The 24243-nt window shown below is 42.0% G+C and overlaps 1 protein-coding gene across 1 annotated transcript; it reads left to right on the top strand.

Annotated features, from left to right (window-relative positions):
* The first annotated feature begins 209 nt into the window (after positions 1-209).
* LOC139423658 (myosin heavy chain, fast skeletal muscle-like) lies at positions 210-20716 on the top strand. The gene is made up of 41 exons (XM_071175265.1): positions 210-308; positions 1051-1096; positions 1229-1456; positions 1836-1982; positions 2243-2399; positions 3168-3195; positions 3424-3532; positions 3690-3782; positions 3957-4017; positions 4113-4211; positions 4545-4648; positions 5167-5305; positions 5539-5657; positions 5823-5972; positions 6067-6237; positions 6462-6765; positions 7101-7165; positions 7259-7346; positions 7463-7580; positions 8619-8742; positions 9178-9314; positions 10041-10296; positions 10823-11065; positions 11417-11593; positions 11690-11835; positions 13260-13350; positions 13653-14042; positions 14164-14290; positions 14478-14596; positions 14770-14966; positions 15103-15286; positions 15398-15563; positions 15872-15996; positions 16158-16466; positions 17173-17376; positions 17525-17650; positions 17779-17949; positions 19340-19444; positions 19541-19636; positions 20003-20134; positions 20584-20716. The coding sequence occupies exons 3-41, from the start codon at positions 1241-1243 to the stop codon at positions 20602-20604; spliced, it is 5814 nt and encodes a 1937-aa protein (XP_071031366.1). The 5' UTR covers positions 210-308; positions 1051-1096; positions 1229-1240; the 3' UTR covers positions 20605-20716.
* Positions 20717-24243: the final 3527 nt, after the last annotated feature.

Here is a 24243-nt window from a genome sequence, read left to right as displayed (position 1 = left end):
AAGTTACATTGGGAAGAATCAAACTTTTGTTATCGTCATAATTATTAATAATGACATCTATCATTTACGTAAATTCAGTGAAATTCAATTCACAGACAAATATGACATTAAAAAGTAATGTCATGGGAGTGTGGTGCTCCTGGAAGTGGGAGGTGCTAGTGAGACACAGAAATAAACAGGTCTCTCATCCAATTTATTTCCTTTCCCAGAGTGGTCCATAATTAACTTTTGCTTGGTTGGCACTTCCAACCAGATATAAGGAGGCTGAGGCCCCATCATCCATAAGTCAGATACCTTCTTCCTCTGTGGTAAGACCTCTACATCTCCTTAGATGTTTACATTTGTCTCATCTTTGTACTCAGCATCTGAGGCAGTAGCTAACTGCACTGTTTGAATTGACTTCTGCATGTCTCTTGTAAGATTTGACAATATGCAATCAAGTGGCATTTATATAAAAAATATATATATAGATTTGTATTATACTTTAAATGTGTTTTATTTCAAATCTGTAACTTTCAGTGGTGCTCCTGCACTTGAAAGGGTGTTCTAGAATGTAACTGGGTTTTATGGGAATTTATTTGAATTCCTGACAGAATGTGTAGTAAATTGAGTTGGTGTTCTAGAATGTACCTGGGTTTTATGGGAATTTATTTGAATTCCTGACAGAATGTGTAGTAAAGTGAGTTGGTGTTCTAGAATGTATCTGGGTTTTATGGGAATTTATTTCAATTCCTGACAGAATGTGTAGTTAAAGTGAGTTGGTGTTCTAGAATGTACCTGGGTTTTATGGGAATTTATTTGAATTCCTGACAGAATGTGTAGTAAAGTGAGTTGGTGTTCTAGAATGTATCTGGGTTTTATGGGAATTTATTTGAATTCCTGACAGAATGTGTAGTAAAGTGAGTTGTCACTAGGAAAATTAAAGTTACCAGTTGCACCTGTAGTTGAATTTGACATGTAATGATTGAGTTACATGTTTTCTAGCCCTTCAGGGGTTCAATGATAAGGCTTTAGACTTGTGTGTTTTCACAACACTCTCATGTTTCACAGGGTCCTCCAAGAAGTACACATTCATCTATAGGAGGGGAAAAAGAAGGTGAGACATGGTTTGACTCTTCACATAAAAAGTGTGAGAATATTCTGAGAGAGATACCGCTCACCTAACTCTGTTGACTGGGGAGGAAGCACCACAGAGTCAATCACGTTTCTTGTTTAATCTCTTTCCTAGTTATCCGTCACCATGAGTACGGACGCGGAGATGCAAATCTACGGCAAGGCTGCCATATACCTCCGTAAGCCTGAGAGGGAGAGGATTGAGGCACAAGCCGCACCCTTTGATTCAAAGAACGCCTGCTACGTGACAGACAAGGTGGAGCTGTACCTTAAGGGTTTAGTCACTGCCAGGACAGAAGGGAAATGTACTGTGACAGTCACGAGACCTGACGGAAGTAAGGAGGTAAGTCTGATCTGAAAAGTAGTCAAGTTTAATTTTGTGAAGTTACTCTATTTCTTAAAAAATCACTGAAAATCCAAACAACGTCTATAAGGCAATAAGAAATCAGTTACAAAAAAATAGATTAAAAAGCATTACATTTTGTTTTGCAGACAATGTTTCACCTTAAAACACATCATTTGTATTGCTGCTATTTAAACATGACATAGAATGTTGACTAGTCAAGAATCACCAGTTTTATGTGTCAGTGGGTGATAACTAAGTAGTTGGATTAAATGTGGATATATATTTTTTAAATGATTAAACTTGTATTTAATGAGCAAAAAGCATTTTGTCATGTCCAGTTTGATCTGTGTGTAATCTAGATTTCTGACTGTTTCAGGAAGGAAAAGAGTTCAAAGATGCAGACATCTATGAGATGAACCCCCCTAAGTACGACAAGATTGAGGACATGGCCATGATGACCTACCTGAATGAAGCCTCTGTGTTGTATAACCTCAAAGAGCGTTATGCAGCATGGATGATCTATGTAAGAAACCTGCACATACAAACACACACATACATGAACATAATAAACACACACATACATTAACATAATAAATACACACATACATGAAGATAATAAACACACACATACAGTACTACACATAAATGAATGGTAGAAACCAAAACATATCAATACAGTCGACCCACATCAGTTTACCAAAGTACACCCACATTCTCACATAAATCCAGGTAAATGTCAATCTGACTTTGTTAATCTCCTAATTTAATTATGCTTTCATCCAGACCTACTCTGGGCTCTTCTGTGCCACGGTGAACCCCTACAAGTGGCTCCCTGTGTACGATGAAGAGGTTGTCAACGCCTACAGAGGGAAGAAGAGGATGGAGGCTCCACCCCATATCTTCTCCGTCTCTGACAACGCCTTTCAGTTCATGATGATTGGTACGATATCTCATGGATGGATGGATGGATGGACTGATGGATGGATGGATGGATGTATGTATTGTTTGGTTGGATGGATGGATGGTTGGATGTATTGTTTGGTTGGATGGATGGATGGATGGTTGGTTGGATGTATTGTTTGGTTGGATGGATGGATGGTTGGTTGGATGTATTGTTTGGTTGGATGGATGGATGGATGGATGGATGGATGGATGGTTGGATGTATTGTTTGGTTGGATGGATGGATGTATTGTTTGGTTGGATGGACGGATGGATGGATGGATGGTTGGTTGGATGTATTGTTTGGTTGGATGGATGGATGGATGGTTGGTTGGATGTATTGTTTGGTTGGATGGATGGATGGATGGATGGTTGGATGTATTGTTTGGTTGGATGGATGGATGGATGGATGGTTGGATGTATTGTTTGGTTGGATGGATGGATGGATGGATGGATGGTTGGATGTATTGTTTGGTTGGATGGATGGATGGATGGTTGGTTGGATGTATTGTTTGGTTGGATGGACGGATGGATGGATAGATGTCCATAAGTGCATATGGAAAGATGGATGGATCTGTCAATGGAAATTAAAAATTGCCTCAGACAGGTATCTACTGTTTTCTAACAGTTTCTAACAATATCTGATTTTCACTAAGCTTCACTTCAATGGAACATTTTCAAAAATGAAATTCATGATGATGCTATGAATTAAATAATGTCCCCATAATGTTTCTTGAGTATGATAAGTAATATGTTTTTTGGTTCCAGATAAGGAGAACCAGTCCATCCTGATTACGTGAGTTGTTTACTAAAATTTCACTTTGATGATGAAAATACATGACATTATGAATGGATTAGAGCATCAGGTTATGTGTAATAACGAGTCGATTAGAATGATTATTTGTTAAAGACTTATGTCAGAACACAGGTTAACAGTGTATTTTTCTATGCTATTTCTTAGTGAAAGCCAATCTGACACTCAAACATGTAACTAAAACCCCTCTTTCTCTGTCATATAAACCAGCGGAGAATCCGGTGCAGGAAAGACTGTCAACACCAAGCGTGTCATCCAGTACTTTGCCACCATTGCAGTGTCTGGTGGCAAGAAAGAAGCAGACCCCAACAAAATGCAGGTAAGTTGTTCTTATGTTTGCCTTTTTAACACATTTCAGTTTGGTTTTCTGAGCAAACTTTTTTCCATCAGTGAATCATGTTTCAAGAAAAGTCATTGAGAAAAACAAACTTTACCACTTTTCCAGTTTCTGAGAAACTTGTGTTTGTCTCAATCAGGGGTCTCTTGAGGATCAGATCATTGCAGCTAACCCTCTGCTGGAGTCTTACGGTAATGCCAAGACAGTGAGGAACGACAACTCGTCTCGCTTTGTAAGTATGAAGGGCATACTGTGGAAGTTACCTTATATTGGAAAAATTTATTTCAGTAGTTCCCTTTTGTTAAATCAATAGATGTCCAACAAACTGTAAAGATTAAAGGGTTTATCAAAGTAAAATGTTAGAATTATTTGTTGACCTATTTCAAACCCCCATGCTCTACAACAGGGTAAATTTATCAGGATTCACTTCCAAGCTGGCAAACTGGCTAAAGCTGACATTGAGACCTGTGAGTTGGCTTTGATTATTTCTCAATGCTTTCCTAAGTTCACAGATAAAATGTAATTATATCATCTTCATTTTCTCTCTCTCTTTCTCTCTCAGACCTGCTGGAGAAGTCCAGAGTGTCCTTCCAGCTGCCCGATGAGAGAGGCTACCACATCTTCTTCCAGATGATGACAGGCCACAAACCTGAGATAGTTGGTACGAAAAAGTAGAGGTTCAGGGGAAATTACTCCCACCCCCATCTGTGGAACTTGCTAAAAATATTCATAGCCCACACTAATAATACTATTACAATGATTACATCCAAGGTAACAAGGCATCTAGACATGAGTCAGGTCTCTGGGAAATATCTATCAAGTAATACACTGTGATGCACTAGTCCACAAGTCTCAGTCTCCTCTTTATGCTATTCATTATATACTACATGTATCATTGAGTCCATCTATTGAGTAAAGGAGGGAGAGATACTGTAAAGGTAGGAGAGCAGAATTCTAAGAGATTAACTGACAAGCTGTTCTCTGTTGTCCACAGAAATGTCGCTCATCACCACCAACCCCTACGACTTCCCCATGTGTAGTCAGGGACAGATCGCTGTGGCCAGCATCAATGACAATGAAGAGCTGGATGCCACAGACGTGAGTTAAACAAAGGGTTAACCAAACTCTAAATAGGGAATGGGTAGGACCACCATACACACTGAATGCGGTGTGAAAATACAACTTAGTAGCGGCTGGGAATTGTCATGATTTAATCTCATTGACAATTTAGTAATTTAGGAGACTCCCTTAACCATAGCAACTTAGTAAGTGCATACATTTTCATACTGGTCCCTCATGGGATTTGAACCCACAACCCTGGGGTAGCAAGTGTCCTGCTCTACCAACTGAGCTACATGGGACAAATTACTTGTGTTAGTTAGGCATGTGCCTCAAGCCACTCTTCATAACTTCACATTTCGTCATGTAAAGCTTCCATAAGAGAGCTAAGTTCCTTGTGGAACTGTGTAAAACTCCTTTTGTGTTTCCATCACTAATGTGTTGGCACAGAGTCATATCTATTCATCCCATTGGTTCTGGAGTGAGCCCAGAACTGTAGTGTAACTGAGCAAACAACTGTTCAGTTAATCTCTGTTGTACTTCCTCTTTAATGCCAGGATGCCATTACAATCCTGGGCTTCACTAATGAAGAGAAGATTGGCATCTACAAGCTGACAGGAGCTGTAGTGCACCATGGAAACTTGAAATTCAAGCAGAAGCAGCGTGAGGAGCAGGCCGAGCCAGACGGCACAGAGGGTGAGTCCCACTCATAGATATACAATATGTAGAGCATTAGTCCCATTCCCAGTCCCCAACATAGAAATAGAACACCTAAGACAGACAGTGCCACATGAAAGTCAGGCAGGAGATCATTTTTGGGGACCAAATTACCACCTTCAGTTATGATTTGAGCAAACAATTTGTCAATGTGACATCAGAATCAAGCAATCTTGTTTCCCTGAGTCTGTTGTTGTTGGTTCTCTCTCCAGTGGCTGATAAAATTGGCTACCTGCTGGGCCTGAACTCAGCTGAGATGTTGAAGGCTATGTGCTACCCCAGAGTGAAGGTCGGCAACGAGTATGTGACCAAGGGACAGACTGTGGCTCAGGTAAGGCAGCCAAACATGGCATCTACCTTTTTCTGAGAGAGTGATTATTTTGGGGACAAGTGCATTGCTGTAATTGAATAGTGATGTTTTCTCCCAAGCTTGTATCACCTTATCACTGGACATGGTCAATGTCTCATGTATTAATTTGAGGTATTATCATTGCAGGTTAATAACTCAGTCATGGCTCTGGCCAAGTCCATCTATGAGAGGATGTTCTTGTGGATGGTCATCCGTATCAATGAGATGTTGGACACCAAGAATCCAAGGCAGTTCTATATCGGTGTGCTTGACATTGCCGGGTTTGAGATCTTTGATGTGAGTATGACACCAAAACAAGACAATTAGTTGTGATTGAGATGGATTACAGTCTTGTATGATGAAATGATCCCTTTTAAAACTCCATCAACAGTACAACAGCATGGAGCAGCTGTGCATCAACTTCACCAATGAGAAACTGCAACAGTTTTTCAACCACACCATGTTCGTCCTGGAGCAAGAGGAGTACAAGAAGGAGGGAATCGTCTGGGCCTTCATTGACTTCGGCATGGACTTGGCTGCCTGCATTGAGCTTATTGAGAAGGTAAGATGTCTGTGAGGATTATAATGGACCGTTATAATGGACCACAACAGCAAAGCGCTTAGTGACCGTTATTATCACAGTGGTACAATGCATCTGACTGTTGAGAACTCAATACGTTTCCTGTTTTGCCCCAAAATGAATATAATCCTATAATAGCATGTTTGCTAAGATAATAAATATGATCTTAAATTATGCTAATTTGATATACATCTCTTTTCGTAAAGCCATTGGGCATCTTCTCCATCCTTGAAGAGGAGTGCATGTTCCCCAAGTCTTCAGACACTACCTTCAAGGACAAGCTGTACGCCCAGCATCTTGGCAAAACAAAGTCGTTTGAGAAGCCCAAGCCTGCCAAAGGCAAGCAAGAGGCCCACTTCTCCCTGGTGCATTACGCCGGCACTGTGGACTACAACATCACTGGATGGCTAGAGAAGAACAAGGACCCCCTGAACGACTCAGTTTGTCAGTTGTACGGGAAGTCAGGAGTCAAAATTTTGGCTGCCCTGTATCCCCCTCCCCCTCCTGAGGGTAAGACTAGCATCATGTCACAATATTTAACTAAATACTGGTTACAACTCAGACCCAAATGTTCTTGAGTCTTTTAATGCACCACACTTTCTCAGGGTTTATTACTGGGTTAATTTAATCATACAATAGGTGTTATTCTACACAATCTGATTGGCAGCATTTGCCTCTAGATAAGTGTGAAGTTAACCAGAGATTCTCTGGTATATAATTAGTGTGTTTGCTGAAGACAAGACCACTCTAGATTTCTTACATACTCTTATTATTATTATATTTATTCCACCCGCTCTAGGAAATGTACTTTTCTAGTTATCTTTTACTTCTCCCCATTTTAACAGATAAAGCCAAGAAAGGAGGCAAGAAGAAGGGTGGTTCCATGCAGACTGTGTCCTCCCAGTTCAGGGTGAGCTTTTGAAATGTGTATATTCAGTCCTTCAAAAGGTGCAGTGATTCTCATAAATTATGTCTGAGAAAATGGTTTGTAACCCTCTTACAGGAGAACTTACATAAGCTGATGACCAACTTGAGGAGCACTCATCCTCACTTTGTGCGCTGCCTGATCCCCAACGAGTCAAAGACTCCAGGTACAAGACATATTGAGTTAAATATGTCATCTTATCAGTACAGTATCAGTGACCTTAACAATCCCAATCTATAACCTGTTTATTAGTATTAAAAGAGACTTGGTTTGTTTTACCAGGTCTGATGGAGAACTTCCTGGTTATCCACCAGCTCAGGTGTAATGGTGTACTGGAGGGTATCAGGATCTGCAGAAAGGGCTTCCCCAGCAGAATCATCTATGCTGACTTCAAGCAGAGGTACACACACTCTCACAAACACACACACACACACACACACACACACACAGAGAGAAATTATTGGCACTCTTGATAAAGATGAGCAGAAAAGACTATCAAATAACACTGATACTGAGCTATATTGTACGGTCAAACATTTGTGAATTATATTATTTTATACTCAGAGAAAGAGATTTTGTTCAACAATTCTTATTTTATTTTAAGATAGGGTTCATCATGATTGGCACCCCTGTTTCAGTACGAGGACAATGGCACTGAGTCTTTTTCTAGAATGTTGTATGAGATTGTAGATCACAATGGGAGGGATGTTGGACCCTCCTTACAGAATCCTTCCAGATCCTTGATATCCATTGTCTGCACTTATGGACGGCCCTCTTCAATTCAAACCACAGGTTTTCAATGGGCTTCAAGTCTGGATACTGAGATGGCCATAGTAAAATGTTGATTATGTGGTTGATGAACCCTTTCCTTGTGGATTTTGATGTGTGCTTGGGGTTATTGTCTTGCTGTAATACCCACCCGTGGCCACGTTTCAGCCTCCTGGCTGAGGCAACCGAGATTTTGGCTAAAATGTCATGGTACTGGGTAAAGGTCATGATGCCGTTGACCTTAACGAGGCCCCCGGATCAGTTGACGTTAATTAAGTAGCCCCATAACATCAGAGATCCACCACCATATTTTACAGGTTTGGGTTTATTTTCTTCATATACGTATTTTTTTTAATCCAAAAAGCTTTTAGACCATTTAGAATATAGAATATAGAATATAGAATACAGAATATAGAATATAGAATATAGAATATAGAATATAGAATACAGAATATAGAATACAGAATATAGAATATAGAATACAGAATATAGAATACAGAATATAGAATATAGAATATAGAATATAGAATACAGCTCAGTATTTGTGTTATTCATGTTATACAGTCTATTTTGCTCATCTTTATCAAGGGTGCCGATCATTATGAACCTCACTGTATAACCAACCAACCAATGACAATTTGGCATATTTTAAAACTGTCCTCTCATTCAGGTACAAAGTACTGAACGCCAGCGTCATCCCTGAGGGCCAGTTCATGGACAACAAGAAGGCTTCTGAGAAGCTGCTTGGGTCCATTGATGTGAATCACGAGGATTACAAGTTTGGACACACCAAGGTCAGTCAAAACCCCCCCAGTAAATACTGACAACAAAACACAGCTGGAATGATAATTTAAACCCGTACCATATAAAATCTCTCCAGGTGATCTATCCATCCTTATGTTCTTTCTTCTTCATTTAACTAATGGAAAAGGTGGAAAAACATTGTACTGTTTTTCTTCAAAGTCATACATCACAGGTATAGAAGAGAAACTAAACTCATTATCATGTACATTGTGTTAGAGTGGTATGGCTGCAGTTATCTGCATCTGTGTACATTATTAATATACAACTGTACAATAACTAACAACTTAGAAACAACCTATCCCATGGTTTGTTTGTAACCGTTGCAAAGTTAATGTTGTTTAAATCAATCTAGTGGTGTTGTTCCCCTCTTTTGATTCAACCCTTTCTATCTGTGGTTCCATTGACCATGTTAACCTGTGTCTCAGGTGTTCTTCAAAGCCGGTCTGCTGGGTGTCCTGGAGGAGATGAGAGATGAGAAGCTGGCCACTCTGGTCGGCATGGTCCAGGCTCTCAGCCGTGGATTCCTCATGAGGAGAGAGTTTAGCAAGATGATGGAGAGGAGGTGAGGAATAGTAGACATCTTGGCAAAGCTTTCTGTCAACCACCTGTATCTAATGCATTATGATTACATACTGTATATGCTGTGAGTTGTTCAGAATGAGAAGGTACATCTTATAATGGTCTACTAAAGCTTTTGGGTTAATTCATTTATAAGTCCAGAAATGGATGTAGCAACTAAGGATTCTAGCTTTATAGCTGCAGTTTGGGATTTGGCTGTTCAATTGTCATTTAATGTGTGATATTAACCCATTCCTTATTGAAGAATATAAAAATGTCTCATGAGCTTAGCATAATCTGTCAGTCCTCGCATTTAGAGCACTGTCTTTGAATTTAAGAGGGGTTACATTTCCCAAGCCCCTTTCAGCTGTATACAAAAAGTGGTGGGGGTTCCATTTTGTTATTCTTCGACTCCCAGAATGTAGCTTTATGAAACATCCCACTGGTCATTTCAACCCCCAAATTAAATGTGATGACGTTGAAACAACCTGGATTTAAAAAAAGTTATCAATGTAATGTAGTGTAGTGTAGTGTAATGGGAATTTTGTATTTTTTTTTCACTCAACTTTGAACCTAAATCCAATAACATGGTGACAGTTCTGTTGTTTTCACGTTGAATTCACGTTGAATTCACGTTAGACCAAATATACATCAAAAATAGATGTTGAACTGACGTCTGTCCCTTCTGGGACGTCACTCACCATGCCACTGTATCCTTTCTGTTGAACAGAGAGTCTATCTTCGCCATCCAGTACAACATCCGCTCATTCATGAATGTCAAAACCTGGCCATGGATGAAGTTGTACTTCAAGATCAAGCCCCTGTTGCAGAGCGCTGAGACTGAGAAGGAGCTGGCCAACATGAAGGAGAACTATGAGAAGATGAAGACAGACCTGGCCAAGGCTCTGTCCACAAAGAAGCAAATGGAGGAGAAGTTGGTGGCCCTGACACAGGAGAAGAACGACCTGTCACTCCAAGTCGCATCTGTGAGTCAGCAACGACCTTCAGGAGGGCACATTTACATACACATGAATACATTTGACCATCTTGGTTTCAACTGTTCTGCCTTATTATTATTCGACCATGCTGGTCATTTATGAACATTTGAACATCTTGGCCATGTTCTGTTATAATCTCCACCCGGCACAGCCAGAAGAGGACTGGCCACCCCACATAGCCTGGTTCCTCTCTAGGTTTCTTCCTAGGTTTTGGCCTTTCTAGGGAGTTTTTCCTAACCACCGTGCTTCTACATCTGCATTGCTTGCTGTTTGGGGTTTTAGGCTGGGTTTCTATACAGCACTTTGAGATATCAGCTGATGTACGAAGGGCTATATAAATACATTTTATTTGATTTACACACACATACGAACACACTAAAGTACGTGGTTAACTGACACATTTTTATTGCCAGTGTTATATACTTTATAAAATTCATTAATTTATTTTGATTTGCTCGACCTTCAATACACAAAGTGAGGCCTCTGATTTTGTTTACTCCTGTTCTGAAACCAGGAAGGAGAGAGTCTGAACGATGCTGAGGAAAGGTGTGAGGGGCTCATCAAGAGCAAGATCCAGCAGGAGGCCAAGCTCAAAGAGACGACCGAGAGGCTGGAGGATGAGGAGGAGATCAATGCTGAGTTGACTGCAAAGAAGAGGAAGCTGGAGGATGAGTGTTCTGAGCTGAAGAAGGACATTGATGACCTGGAGCTCACCCTGGCCAAAGTGGAGAAGGAGAAGCACGCCACTGAAAACAAGGTCTTGTGTCTTACTATAGACAGTCTAACCAACAATAATCCAAACATTAAACAACTCAAAACATAGCATAACAGAAATGGAATTCAAGTTGTATTATGGGTGCAGGAAATATTAAGATACAATAGGGGAATTTCACTTGCTTGGTACTCATTCACATTCATTGTATGTTCTGCTCACCCTCATTTATGACTTCCACTCAGTGCACTGGCAGGGTGAACACTGACATCTAGTGTTGAATCTACAGTACAGTAGTTGTTGATTAATTTCTAATCTAAATTAAATGAATGCAATATTTAACAAACTAAATCTCCCCTTTATGGTGAAGTATAATTATGTTGTGGCCATTTTCAGGTTAAAAACCTGACAGAGGAGATGGCGTCTATGGATGAGAGTGTTGCCAAGCTGACCAAGGAGAAGAAAGCCCTCCAAGAGGCCCACCAGCAGACACTGGATGACCTGCAGGCAGAGGAGGACAAAGTCAACACTCTGACCAAGGCCAAGACCAAGCTGGAACAGCAAGTGGACGACGTGAGTGGAGTTTGACATTTTGGCCATGATAGTATGTAAGATGATATTATCTTCAGTTGTTTAGATTTTAATAATATATGTGTTTTTATCTTCTAGCTTGAGGGTTCTCTGGAGCAAGAGAAGAAGCTCCGTATGGACCTTGAGAGATCCAAGAGAAAGCTGGAGGGAGATCTGAAACTGGCCCAGGAGTCCATAATGGACCTGGAGAATGACAAGCAGCAAGCTGATGAGAAAATCAAGAAGTAAACACAAACAAATGAATACAGTATTACTTGCTATAATGGTTGTTCTTGACAAATTCTTGTAATTATGAATTAGCACTTGCTTGTGATTCTTAAAAGCAAAGTGAATGGTATGATTCTCTCCCTTTACACTAGTGGTCACCAACCGGTCGATCGCGATCGACTTGTCGATCTCCAAGGCATTTCTAGTCGATCGCCAAACATTTCTGTAAAAACCCAATGATAAAGCCTTCTGTCCCTATTTTTTATTTTTGTCCCGGGCTGTTGGTGTCAGGTGCAGCCAATTCAGCTGCCATGTGGGCCGGGTAGGCAAACTGTTGCCATTTAATGTGTCTGAAGGTACAACCACTGCCTTCCTGGTGGGCCTGGAGAGAAAATCAAGTGCACTATGCCTCCGCTGGCCAATCAGATTGCTCAAATGACCAAGTCTGCAGTAACGTGGAAGAAAGATACGGCAAAATTGATACTGTGAGATTACAAAACCACGACTAGAGAGAGAGACTGTCAACGAATACACCAAAGAGCTGCTGTTTCTATGAGAGAGTTCGTGTTTAAGTTCTTACTCAGCCCTGTCAACACTTTGTTTTCAACACTTTTATAAGCCATAAAATGCGCGTTCTTCTTATTTCCACTCAGCGCTACAACAAGCAGAGCAACAGTAATGAATGAATTGGAAAGTGTATCTACAGGCGTTGTTGTTGTTATTATTAGCGGCTTTGGGTCTCTTTTAATATCAATGAATATTTCCCTTTCTCTGTTCATAGGAGTAACAACATGAATTTGTGTACGAGGCAGAAATAATGCGATAATAATAAGCGCGACACGAGTTTCGCCATCAGCTGGAAGACGGTGTCCCTTTATGGTCAGTGTCAGTGGAGGAAAGGGAGAGCAGAGGGATGTTGAGAGACGGACCCTCAATCTGCTGCTCTCTCCCACTGCTGAGACAGACCCTCAATCTGCTGCTCTCTCCCTCTGCTGAGACGGACCATCAGATGCAGGCACCATCAGCCCAGTAAAATAAAAATAAAAGCAAATCATGTAAATGTATGCTCACTCAGCTGTGCCTCACAAGTAGTACAACAACGGATCTATTACCGGTGTGATCATATAGCCTACCTCAAATTTTGAAATATATATATATTTTTTTAATGACCTGAACAACAATGCATTGGCAGGTAAATTCAAGCAAAGCCCGAATGCAGTGATAATGTATTGGGCCTATAGCTTACTGAACAAACCACATTGCTACAGTACTGTTTTTAATTGGTTAATGTTGCATAGGCTTACATTTTGAAAGTTATGTTAATAAAAAAATCAGAGCGGTAGATCTCGGCATGCATTTTGACTCAGAAAATGTGGGTGACCACTGCTTTACACTATAGAAACACAACCAACTCTGCAATTGACCTGTTTGTGTTTCTTAGGAAGGAGTTTGAGACCACTCAGCTCCTCAGCAAGGTTGAGGATGAGCAGTCTCTGGGAGCTCAGCTGCAGAAGAAGATCAAGGAACTCCAGGTACAGTACAGGATATAAGCTCCAGTACAGAAAAGCACAGACTTGAATCATTTCCTGAAAAACATTATTCTGGTAGCAAACATTTCCCGGTGGCTTCTGACAGCTGAGTAGGTTGGAAGATGGTGGTTCTGAACATTGTGGTTTTGGTTCCTGCATGGGACACTGTCTACTGAATATATTAGTGTAACTGGGTTTTTATTAAACACATTTATGCAAAATATACATACTATTATTATTTTGTGAGTTTCAATTGTTTCAACTGTATTGTAGTGTTCATCCCCCTGCTCCTACCCCTGTTCTAGGCCCGTATTGAGGAGCTGGAGGAGGAAATTGAGGCTGAGCGTGCTGCCAGGGCTAAGGTTGAGAAGCAGAGAGCCGATCTCTCCAGGGAACTTGAGGAGATCAGCGAGAGGCTGGAGGAGGCCGGAGGCGCCACTGCTGCTCAGATTGAGATGAACAAGAAGCGTGAGGCTGAGTTCCAGAAGCTGCGTCGTGATCTTGAAGAGTCCACCCTGCAGCATGAGGCCACAGCCGCCGCTCTGCGCAAGAAGCAGGCCGACAGTGTGGCTGAGCTCGGGGAGCAGATCGACAACCTGCAGCGCGTCAAGCAGAAGCTGGAGAAGGAGAAGAGCGAATACAAGATGGAGATTGATGACCTCTCCAGCAACATGGAGGCCGTCGCCAAGGCTAAGGTGAGTAGTGATGTTTCGATCAAGCAGTATTGAGGGGGGTCAACTACATTACCATTCAAGTGAACTGAAGTTGACAGGAGTCACAAATATAAAGTAATGATGGAACGTGTTTCACTAACAGGGCAATCTGGAGAAGATGTGCCGTACACTTGAGGACCAGCTGAGCGAGCTCAAGACTAAGAATGATGAGAATGTTCGCCAGGTCAACGACATCAGCGGACAGAGGGCCAGACTCCTGACAGAAAATGGTACCATCAACAATGAACAACAACCCAATCCTTTCCTTCAGTAAAACACAATAACATGTTGGGGGCTATATCCACATAATTTCTACTGTACTATTCACCACCTAACATTCCCTATGATACCTCAGAATCCATTTTCAATCTTAGAAAACAGAGACCCTATTAACAAGATGTTACTCTGTCCCTGCAGGTGAGTTTGGTCGCCAGCTGGAGGAGAAGGAAGCCCTGGTGTCTCAGCTGACCAGAGGAAAACAGGCCTTCACCCAGCAGGTGGAGGAGCTAAAGAGGGCAGTTGAGGAGGAGGTCAAGGTAAGGGACCCAAGATGGACTCCGCGTCCACAGAGTTTAGAGCTATATCTTCATATAGACTGTGACTATCCCACCCTCTGAGACTCCTAATGTCTCTCCACCCTCAGACTCCTACTGTCATTTGTTTGACTCTCTCTCTAATCTGTCTTTGTCTTTGTCTTTCTTTCTCACAGGCTAAGAACGCACTGGCCCATGGTGTTCAGTCTGCCCGCCATGACTGTGACCTCCTGAGGGAGCAGTTTGAGGAGGAGCAGGAGGCCAAGGCAGAGCTGCAACGCGGCATGTCCAAGGCCAACAGTGAGGTGGCTCAGTGGAGGACTAAGTATGAAACTGATGCCATCCAGCGCACAGAGGAGCTGGAGGAGGCCAAGTGAGTCACACAGAACAGCAACAACTCAGATATTGTGTGGATGGTGAGGGTGGTAGGGGGCTCTGACAAAAAGTTACATTAATATGTATTTTAACATTTCTTTCACACCATCAAACCACCCTCTGTTGTCCAACAGGAAGAAGCTGGCCCAGCGTCTGCAGGATGCTGAGGAGACCATTGAGGCGACCAACTCCAAGTGCGCCTCCCTGGAGAAGACCAAGCAGAGGCTGCAGGGAGAGGTGGAGGACCTCATGATTGATGTTGAGAGAGCCAACGCATTGGCCGCCAACCTCGACAAGAAGCAGAGGAACTTTGACAAGGTGAAAATGAATAAACCTATATTTTCTCATCAATTGTGTAATTGTTGCATATTTCTAATTTGATAACTCTTCATCTATGACTTCTAATGAAAATCCCATGGATTCTCCTAGGTTCTGGCAGAGTGGAAGCAGAAGTATGAGGAGGGCCAGGCTGAGCTGGAAGGAGCTCAGAAGGAGGCTCGCTCTATGAGCACTGAACTCTTCAAGATGAAGAACTCCTACGAGGAGGCTCTGGATCATCTGGAGACTCTGAAGAGAGAGAATAAGAACCTGCAACGTGAGCATTTGACCGCAGTTCTATTTCGTTCAAGGTTTGGCTAGTGTTTTGAAAATGGAGGGAACTGCAATCAAAATGAATATTACACCATTTCAGAAAAGCCATGTTCAGTAAAAATTGTATATATTGTTTTACTTGTAGTTGGTATTCCTTTGAACATTCCAAATAAGTGGTTGGCGATTAGATTTGCAAGATCCTATGAAGAGCTGTTAATTAATTAACTGTTAATATGATTTAATGTCAAATTCAGCACATTGGAATATCCACTGAAACCCCCCCAAGTCTAATATTCTCGTGTGTGTGTGCAGAGGAGATCTCTGACCTTACCGAGCAGATCGGAGAGACTGGCAAGAGCATCCATGAGCTGGAGAAGGCCAAGAAGACCGTGGAGACAGAGAAGTCTGAAATCCAGACCGCTCTGGAGGAGGCTGAGGTACAAACTACAGCTGTGTGATGGGAAAAGCAGTGTTACACTAGCCAACGCCAGCTACAGTCCAATAATCCCTGTATTGGTGTTTATTGTAGTCATATATATTTAATTCCTACATTCAAATGTATTGAACACAATTGGCCTGACCGCCTCTGTTTGTCCAGGGAACACTGGAGCACGAGGAATCCAAGATTCTGCGTGTGCAGCTGGAGCTGAACCAGATCAAGGGTGAGGTGGACAGGAAGATCGCTGAGAAGGACGAGGAGATGGAGCAGATCAAGAGGAACAGCCAGAGGGTGGTTGACTCCATGCAGAGCACCCTGGACTCTGAGGTCAGGAGCAGGAATGATGCCCTGAGGGTGAAGAAGAAGATGGAGGGAGACCTGAACGAGATGGAAATCCAGCTGAGCCACTCCAACAGGATGGCCTCTGAGGCCCAGAAACAGCTGAGGAACGTCCAGGGACAGCTCAAGGTAAAGGGACTGGGACATCAGGCTCAAAAACCTGAACATGGGCCTCCCGGGTGGCGCAGTGGTTAAGGGCGCTGTACCGCAGCGCCAGCTGTGCCATCAGAGACTCTGGGTTCACGCCCAGGCTCTGTCGTAACCGGCTGCGACTGGGAGGTCCGTGGGGCGGCGCACAATTGGCCTAGCGTTGTCCGGGTTAGGGAGGGCTTGGCCGGTGGGGATGTCCTTGTCTCATCGCGCACCAGCGACTCCTGTGGCGGGCCTGGCGCAGTGCGCGCTAACCAAGGTTGCCAGGTGCACGGTGTTTCCTCCGACACATTGGTGCGGCTGGCTTCCGGGTTGGATGCGCGCTGTGTTAAGAAGCAGTGCGGCTTGGTTGGGTTGTGTATCGGAGGACACATGACTTTCAACCTTCGTCTCTCCCGAGCCCGTACGGGATTTGTAGCGATGAGACAAGATAGTAGCTACTAAAACAATTGGATACCACGAAATTGGGGAAAAAAGGGGTAAAAAAAAAAATAATAATAAAAAAAAAAACCTGAACATGGCTAGAGATTGGTTTGTGAATCTGTAGAAAATAATAGAACATAGGATTTCAATAGAGTCGTTTATGTACTAAAGGTAGCGATTCTGGGGAAATTCTTACCAGTGAACATTTCTATCACTGATCGATCCTATCACCTCTACTTCCCTATGTTATTGTGAACCCCAGGATGCCCAATTGCACCTTGATGATGCCGTCCGTGTCGCAGAAGACATGAAGGAGCAGGCAGCCATGGTGGAGCGCAGAAACGGCCTGATGGTGGCTGAAATCGAGGAGCTAAGAGTTGCTCTGGAGCAGACAGAGAGAGGCCGCAAAGTGGCTGAGACTGAGCTGGTAGACGCCAGTGAGCGTGTTGGACTGCTGCACTCCCAGGTATTGGTCAAAGTCATTTCTAATGAAACTCAAACCGAAACCGTTTAAACACACCTTGAATTCGACAATTCTTGCTTTGAGAGTTTAATAATTTCAGCCTTGTAAGTTCTCTCTAAAGCTAAACAAATCGTCTTGTTTCCTCCTTCAGAACACCAGCCTTCTGAACACCAAGAAGAAGCTGGAGACTGATCTGGTGCAGGTGCAGGGAGAGGTGGACGACATCGTCCAGGAGGCCAGGAATGCAGAAGAGAAGGCCAAGAAGGCAATCACTGATGTGAGTCCATGATTTACATCAACTTAATTGGTCCCTAAGGTCCAATGGTAGCTGGGCTGGATAAGAACCACAAAGATCTCAGAGGGATGTTATCATTGGTGCATAAATGAAACAAACTACTTTTCCAGGCGGCTATGATGGCTGAGGAGCTGAAGAAGGAGCAGGACACCAGCTCTCACCTGGAGAGGATGAAGAAGAACCTGGAGATCACAGTCAAGGACCTGCAGCACCGCCTGGATGAGGCTGAGAATCTGGCCATGAAGGGAGGCAAGAAGCAGCTCCAGAAACTGGAGTCCAGGGTGAGTTACCAGCAGGGTGGATTAAAAGACAGTTTGCTGGAAAAGTATTTGATCATATAAAATGTAAAATACACTGGAGCATTTTGTAACAACTTTCTCTCATTAACCCACCTTAATCAGGAGTTCCCAAATGTTTTAGCATCAGGGACCCCTTCATAATATCAGAACCCAACTCTTACTTTAGAGTGAGATATAAATATTATCCACACAGTTTTACTATGACTTCAGCAGTGCATGGACTAATCAGGTCTTGGCCCCTGGGAAAGAACATTTGACAGTCCCCTCTCTTGGCATCAGAGGGAATATTTTCCCGTTTTAAAGCATAAATTACAGTGCAATTATGTTCAAAACAAAAACATTGGGAACATGTTACTGTTATGTTGTGGAGTTGAGAAGAATTGGAGCCAAGACCTTCAAATAAAGTCAAGATATAAACATGTATTTATCTAGTTGTTTCATTTAGGCTTGTAAAGTTCTTCCAAACTGCAATTTAATTAATAGATTCAATAATAATACAAGTTCATGATACATAAACACACATTCATCTAATTCATCTCATAGTGATATTTGATTTACATCTAGTTACAGTTGTTTAATTTCTCTCTCTCTCTTGATCGAGAGCTTCATGTCTCATTCACTCTGCTGCAAAAGGGCCGTTACTAGGGAAGCATAGCGTTGCTATGCAGGGCTTCAACGTAGAAGGCAAAATGCCTAATTAGCTTGTAGGCTACAGGGTTTTCATGAGTTCATAAAAACATAACATCTTAACAAACATTACTCTCTATAATATGGTGCTTTTCCACTCGCTTACCTTCAAAATAATGACGTAAAAATGTATTTATGTCGGTGCTTCTGTCTTGCTGTGGACTCACTTGGCAAACTTCGCAATCCCCCAAAACAGAAGCAAACTCATAACATTAAAACAGACGAGTGGCGGCCTCTATTGGCCATACTGGTACTGCAACATGCACTGCTAAATGCACGACAAAATCGGTCAAATCAAAGAAGAGTCATATATATTATAACTACAAGTAGAATTGAGTTTAAAAAATATATATAATTGTTGGAATAGTGGGCCTACCAGTATCCCTGTGAGCCTCCCAGGCCCATGTTGTACATCTAAGGGTTAAGAACATAAACAGTGGATGAATAATATTACAATGTATTGGACCTTCTAATCTTGTTCCACAGATGTTGGTAGTTTCATCTGTTGTTGCTAGCAATATTCATGAACAAATTTAAATGTAAATTCCACTTTGGGAACCACTTGGAAAAGTACATAATGAAAGACAACAATTGTGCCTCCTGGACTGGGTAGAAGACTACCTCTGCTTACAAAGATTTGATTCACCACCTCAAACAAATGCCTACATGTATTTCTTCCACAAAGGTGCGTGAGCTCGAGACTGAGGTGGAGGCCGAGCAGAGAAGAGGTGTAGATGCAGTCAAGGGAGTCCGGAAGTATGAGCGCAGAGTCAAGGAGCTCACTTACCAGGTAAGAGAAAGTGCATTCTTTACACTCTTGACACTTACAATGACAGGTTTGTGTATAAAACTATACTGACATTGATTCTTTTCTCTTCTCCCACAGACTGAGGAGGATAAGAAGAACGTTAACAGACTTCAGGACCTGGTAGATAAGCTGCAGATGAAAGTGAAGGCCTACAAGAGGCATTCTGAGGAGGCGGTGAGTCACAGACAAAACTTCATGTCCATACAGTTTGACGTGTTGCTACAGCAACAACACATCAGTCAACAATGACAATTGACAGTGCAAGTAAATGCTGATGAAATGATGCACATTTCTAAATGCCTCCTATTCGTTACCAACTTAAAGGAGAGGGGTTGAATATGAATTTGCTGCGCCAGGGGCTGGTCTAGTGATCGTGCTGGAGGCAGTGGTTTCATCCCCTGTTCTGCCACTCACTTCCTCTGCTGTATCATCCAGCTCCCTGTATACATTGTTATCCTAAAAACAGAATATTAATTTGCTACCTGAAGCATCAAACTTTAAATGCTGATGTTCTGCTCTCTCTCTCTTTTCCTCACCCAGGAGGAAGCAGCAAACCAGCACATGTCTAAGTTCAGGAAGGTTCAGCATGAGCTGGAGGAGGCTGAGGAGCGTGCTGACATCGCTGAGACTCAGGTCAACAAGCTCAGAGCCAAGACCCGTGACTCTGGAAAGGTACAGAACTGCTGCTAAACCTGTACCTGACTCATGTTCAGATATGACCACATCAACACCACCTATGATTCAGTCTTCTCAGAGGTCAATACAGACCTTTTACACTCAACTGTATTGAAGATCTCTAAGAAGAACATTTCAGGAAGGGCTAAACAATCTAATGAGAGTAATTCAGTTAGTACTTCAACATCTAATATCCAAGCTGAGTACTGAGCACTAAAGACTTGATCCATTATATTCTATACATATATTTATCATGTTCATTATTATTACTGATCCATTATATTCTATACATATATTTATCATGTTCATTATTATTACTGATCCATTATATTCTATCCATATATTTATCATGTTGATTATTATTACTGATCCATTATATTCTATCCATATATTTATCATGTTCATTATTATTATTGATCCATTATATTATTTATTTCTTCTTACAGGGAAAAGAAGTTGCTGAATAAACAAGACCAAAGTATTGAAGATCAAAGTCTTACCATTTTTCTGTGATGCATAAAATATGATTTTCATGGTGAAATGTTGAGCATTGATTAAAAACATGTGGATCTACATACACTTCCTTTGTGACTGTGGACTTATTACTCAGCAAACAACTTTTTAATACCATAAAATATTGTACTTTAAATAAAGGAGCGATCTGGGATTCCAACAGCAAACGTGGTCACCTCCGAAAAAGCAGTCCGTTTTTATGGTAAACAGATGAGGGATGAACCTGGAGAAATTGAACCACTCTCAAATCCTCAGACTGAGCTATGGATGCAAGGACTGCAAGTCTGTTCTTGCTTCGTCACACTTATAGGTTTCAATGTAGTTCAGCCTCTGCATTTAAGCTGCTTCTTTTTGCTGGTAATGCTGGTAGATCGCCGTTGGAAATAATGACTCTAGTGTGTAAAAATCTGACACTGGCTAAATATGCAATTATTAAAATATACATTTCGAGCCTTACCACCAGGAGTTGATTTTGCACTTGTATTTATTATGGATGCCCCTTAGTTCCTGCCAAGGCAGCAGCTACTCTTCCTGGGGTTTATTATGGATGCCCATTAGTTCCTGCCAAGGCAGCAGCTACTCTTCCTGGGGTTTATTATGGATGCCCCTTAGTTCCTGCCAAGGCAGCAGCTACTCTTCCTGGGGTTTATTATGGATGCCCCTTAGTTCCTGCCAAGGCAGCAGCTACTCTTCCCGGGGTTTATTATGGATGCCCCTTAGTTCCTGCCAAGGCAGCAGCTACTCTTCCTGGGGTTTATTATGGATGCCCATTAGTTCCTGCCAAGGCAGCAGCTACTCTTCCTGGGGTTTATTATGGATGCCCATTAGTTCCTACCAAGGCAGCAGCTACTCTTCCTGGGGTTTATTATGGATGCCCCTTAGTTCCTGCCAAGGCAGCAGCTACTCTTCCTGGGGTTTATTATGGATGCCCCTTAGTTCCTGCCAAGGCAGCAGCTACTCTTCCTGGGGTTTATTATGGATGCCCATTAGTTCCTGCCAAGGCAGCAGCTACTCTTCCTGGGGTTTATTATGGATGCCCATTAGTTCCTGCCAAGGCAGCAGCTACTCTTCCCAGGGTCTGGTAAAATTAAGACAGTTATACAATTTTAAAAACATTACAATACATTCATTACAGATTTCACAACACACTAAGTGTGTGCCCTCAGACCCCTACCACATATCTCCGACACAAAATCTGTTATCATGTGTGTGTATGCATGTGTCTGTCTGTGCCTTTGTGTTGCTTCACAGTCCTCACTGTTCCTCACTTAACCTTTATTCAACTAGGCAAGTCAGTTAAGAACAAATTCTTATTTACAATGACAGCCTACCACGGCCAAACACTAACCCGGATGACGCTGAGCTAATTGTGCGCCGCCCTATAGGACTCCCAATCACGGCCAGTTGTGATACAGCCTGGAATCGAACCAGGGTCTGTAGTGACGCCTCTAGCACTGAGATGCAGTGCCTCAGACCGCTGAGCCACTCGGGAGCCCCATAAGGTGTAATTTCATCTGTTTTTAAATCTGATTCTACTGCTTGCATCAGTTACCTGATGTGGAACAGAGTTCCATGTAGTTATGGCTCTATATAGTATGGTGCGCCTCCCATAGTCTGTTCTGGACTTGGGGACTATGAAGGGACCTCTGGTGGCATGTCTTGTGGGGTATGTATGGGTGTCTGAGCTGTGTTCTAGTCGTTTAAACAGACAGCTAGGCGCTTTCAACATGTCAATACCTCTCACAAAAACAAGTAGTGATGAAGTCAATCTCTCCTCCCCTTTGAGCCAGGAGAGATTGACAAGCATAGTATTAATGTTTGCTCTCTGGATACATCCAAGGGCCAGCCGTGCTGCCCTGTTCTGAGACAATTGCAATTTTCCTAAGTCCCTCTTTGTGGCTGAACAGTCGTCCAGGTGCGACAAAACTAGAGCTTGTAGGACCTGCCTTGTTGATAGTGTTGTTAAGAAGGTAGAGAAGTGCTTTATTATGGACAGACTTCTCCCCATCTTAGCTACTGTTGACTCAATATGTTTTGACCATGACAGTTTTACAATCCAGGGTTACTCCAAGCAGTTTAGTCACCTCAAATTGCTCAATTTCCACATTATTTATTGGAAGATTTAGTTGAGGTTTAGGGTATAGTGAATGATTTGTCCCAAATACATTGATTTTAGTGTTTAAAAAAAATATTTAGGACAAACTTATTCCTCGCCACCCATTCTGAAACTAACTGAAGTTCTTTGTCAATGAACGAGAACGTCAGACGAGCAGTAAATACAGGTCATATCTGCATACACTCGATATCAATGCAACATTTGAAGTGTAAACCAATATTAGCTATGAGAGTAGCAGCATCAACCATCACAATGGACATCACTTGCACCTCCATCAGATTAGGATAACACACACTTACAAATCAACAAAGACGTAGTTAAGAAAGACAATATAACATTGGGTTCCTTACACGATAGGTTATAGGTAACAATTCTTCGTATAAACTGCCAACTTTATTGTGCATATTATTAGTTAATTGTGGAAATAAATTAAGATATGCAAGATGTTTTAATATATATGCTTATTTTTTGAAATAACTGCATATAACTCAAACCGAGGGGAGCGCGTTGGAAACGCTTTTGTCAGTTAATCAGTTTCTGTCCTGTAGGTGGCACTGTGTGCTCTTTATAAAGGATGGGTGGGCCATGTCCTAAACACACGGCTATATCAAATTCAAGTTTATTTTGTCGCGTGCATAGCATACAGCAGGTGTAAACGGAACAGTGAAACGGTTACTTGCAACAGGAAGTGTCCGGATAAAAAACATTTTAAATATTTTGTCATTGTTAGGATGACGCTTACCCGACACATTTATCTAAATTGATGGGTCATGTGAAAGAAATGCTAAACCACTCCACAGCCACATCTTGCTAAGTGGATGGGTCACTTTTGTCTAGACATGTACACATGTTTATGAAATACAATAGATGGCCATAATCACCCCCAGACACACCTGGCTAATTTGATGGGTAGTTAAATAATCCGGCTGAAGTGGAGTCTTTTGTTCAGACATGTAATCTAGCTGTGGTATGAATCGGCAGGTAGCTAAAGCTAACAGACTAGGTTCAACGTTAGCTAGCTAACATTAGGCTATACCTAGCAATGCAAATGGTTTTCTGATTTGAATAATGTGACTACACAGATCATACACGTAACGTTAGCTAGAGAGCCAGCAAGCTATCGTTCGCTAGCTAACTAACGGTACACTTTAACTTGCAATAAAGTGACTTTCTGACCAAATTAGAAACTTGTATCTGAAAACTGAGCGAGACTCTTACCCGTATACATAGATGAACGCTTCACAGCAGACTGGAACCATTTCACTCCCTTTTGTTTGTAGCTACATCTTGTTTGGCCAGCGTTGTGTCAAGTCACTCTGGTTCACACCAACCATGGCGTGTGCAGAAAGTAGCCCATCACTTTTTCCAACTGATTTGTCGATAGCGCCTGCTAAATTCAGGGCATTAATGTTTGTTTGAGAAAAGTAGCAAAACTTTTGTAGTCCTCGATGGCTAACGTTATATCTGTCAAAAACGG

Source organism: Oncorhynchus clarkii, chromosome 13 (genome assembly GCF_045791955.1).
Source record: "Oncorhynchus clarkii lewisi isolate Uvic-CL-2024 chromosome 13, UVic_Ocla_1.0, whole genome shotgun sequence".
NCBI lineage: Eukaryota > Metazoa > Chordata > Actinopteri > Salmoniformes > Salmonidae > Oncorhynchus > Oncorhynchus clarkii.
Note: the sequence above shows the minus strand (reverse complement) of the source record. Positions and strands in the feature narration are given on the sequence as shown.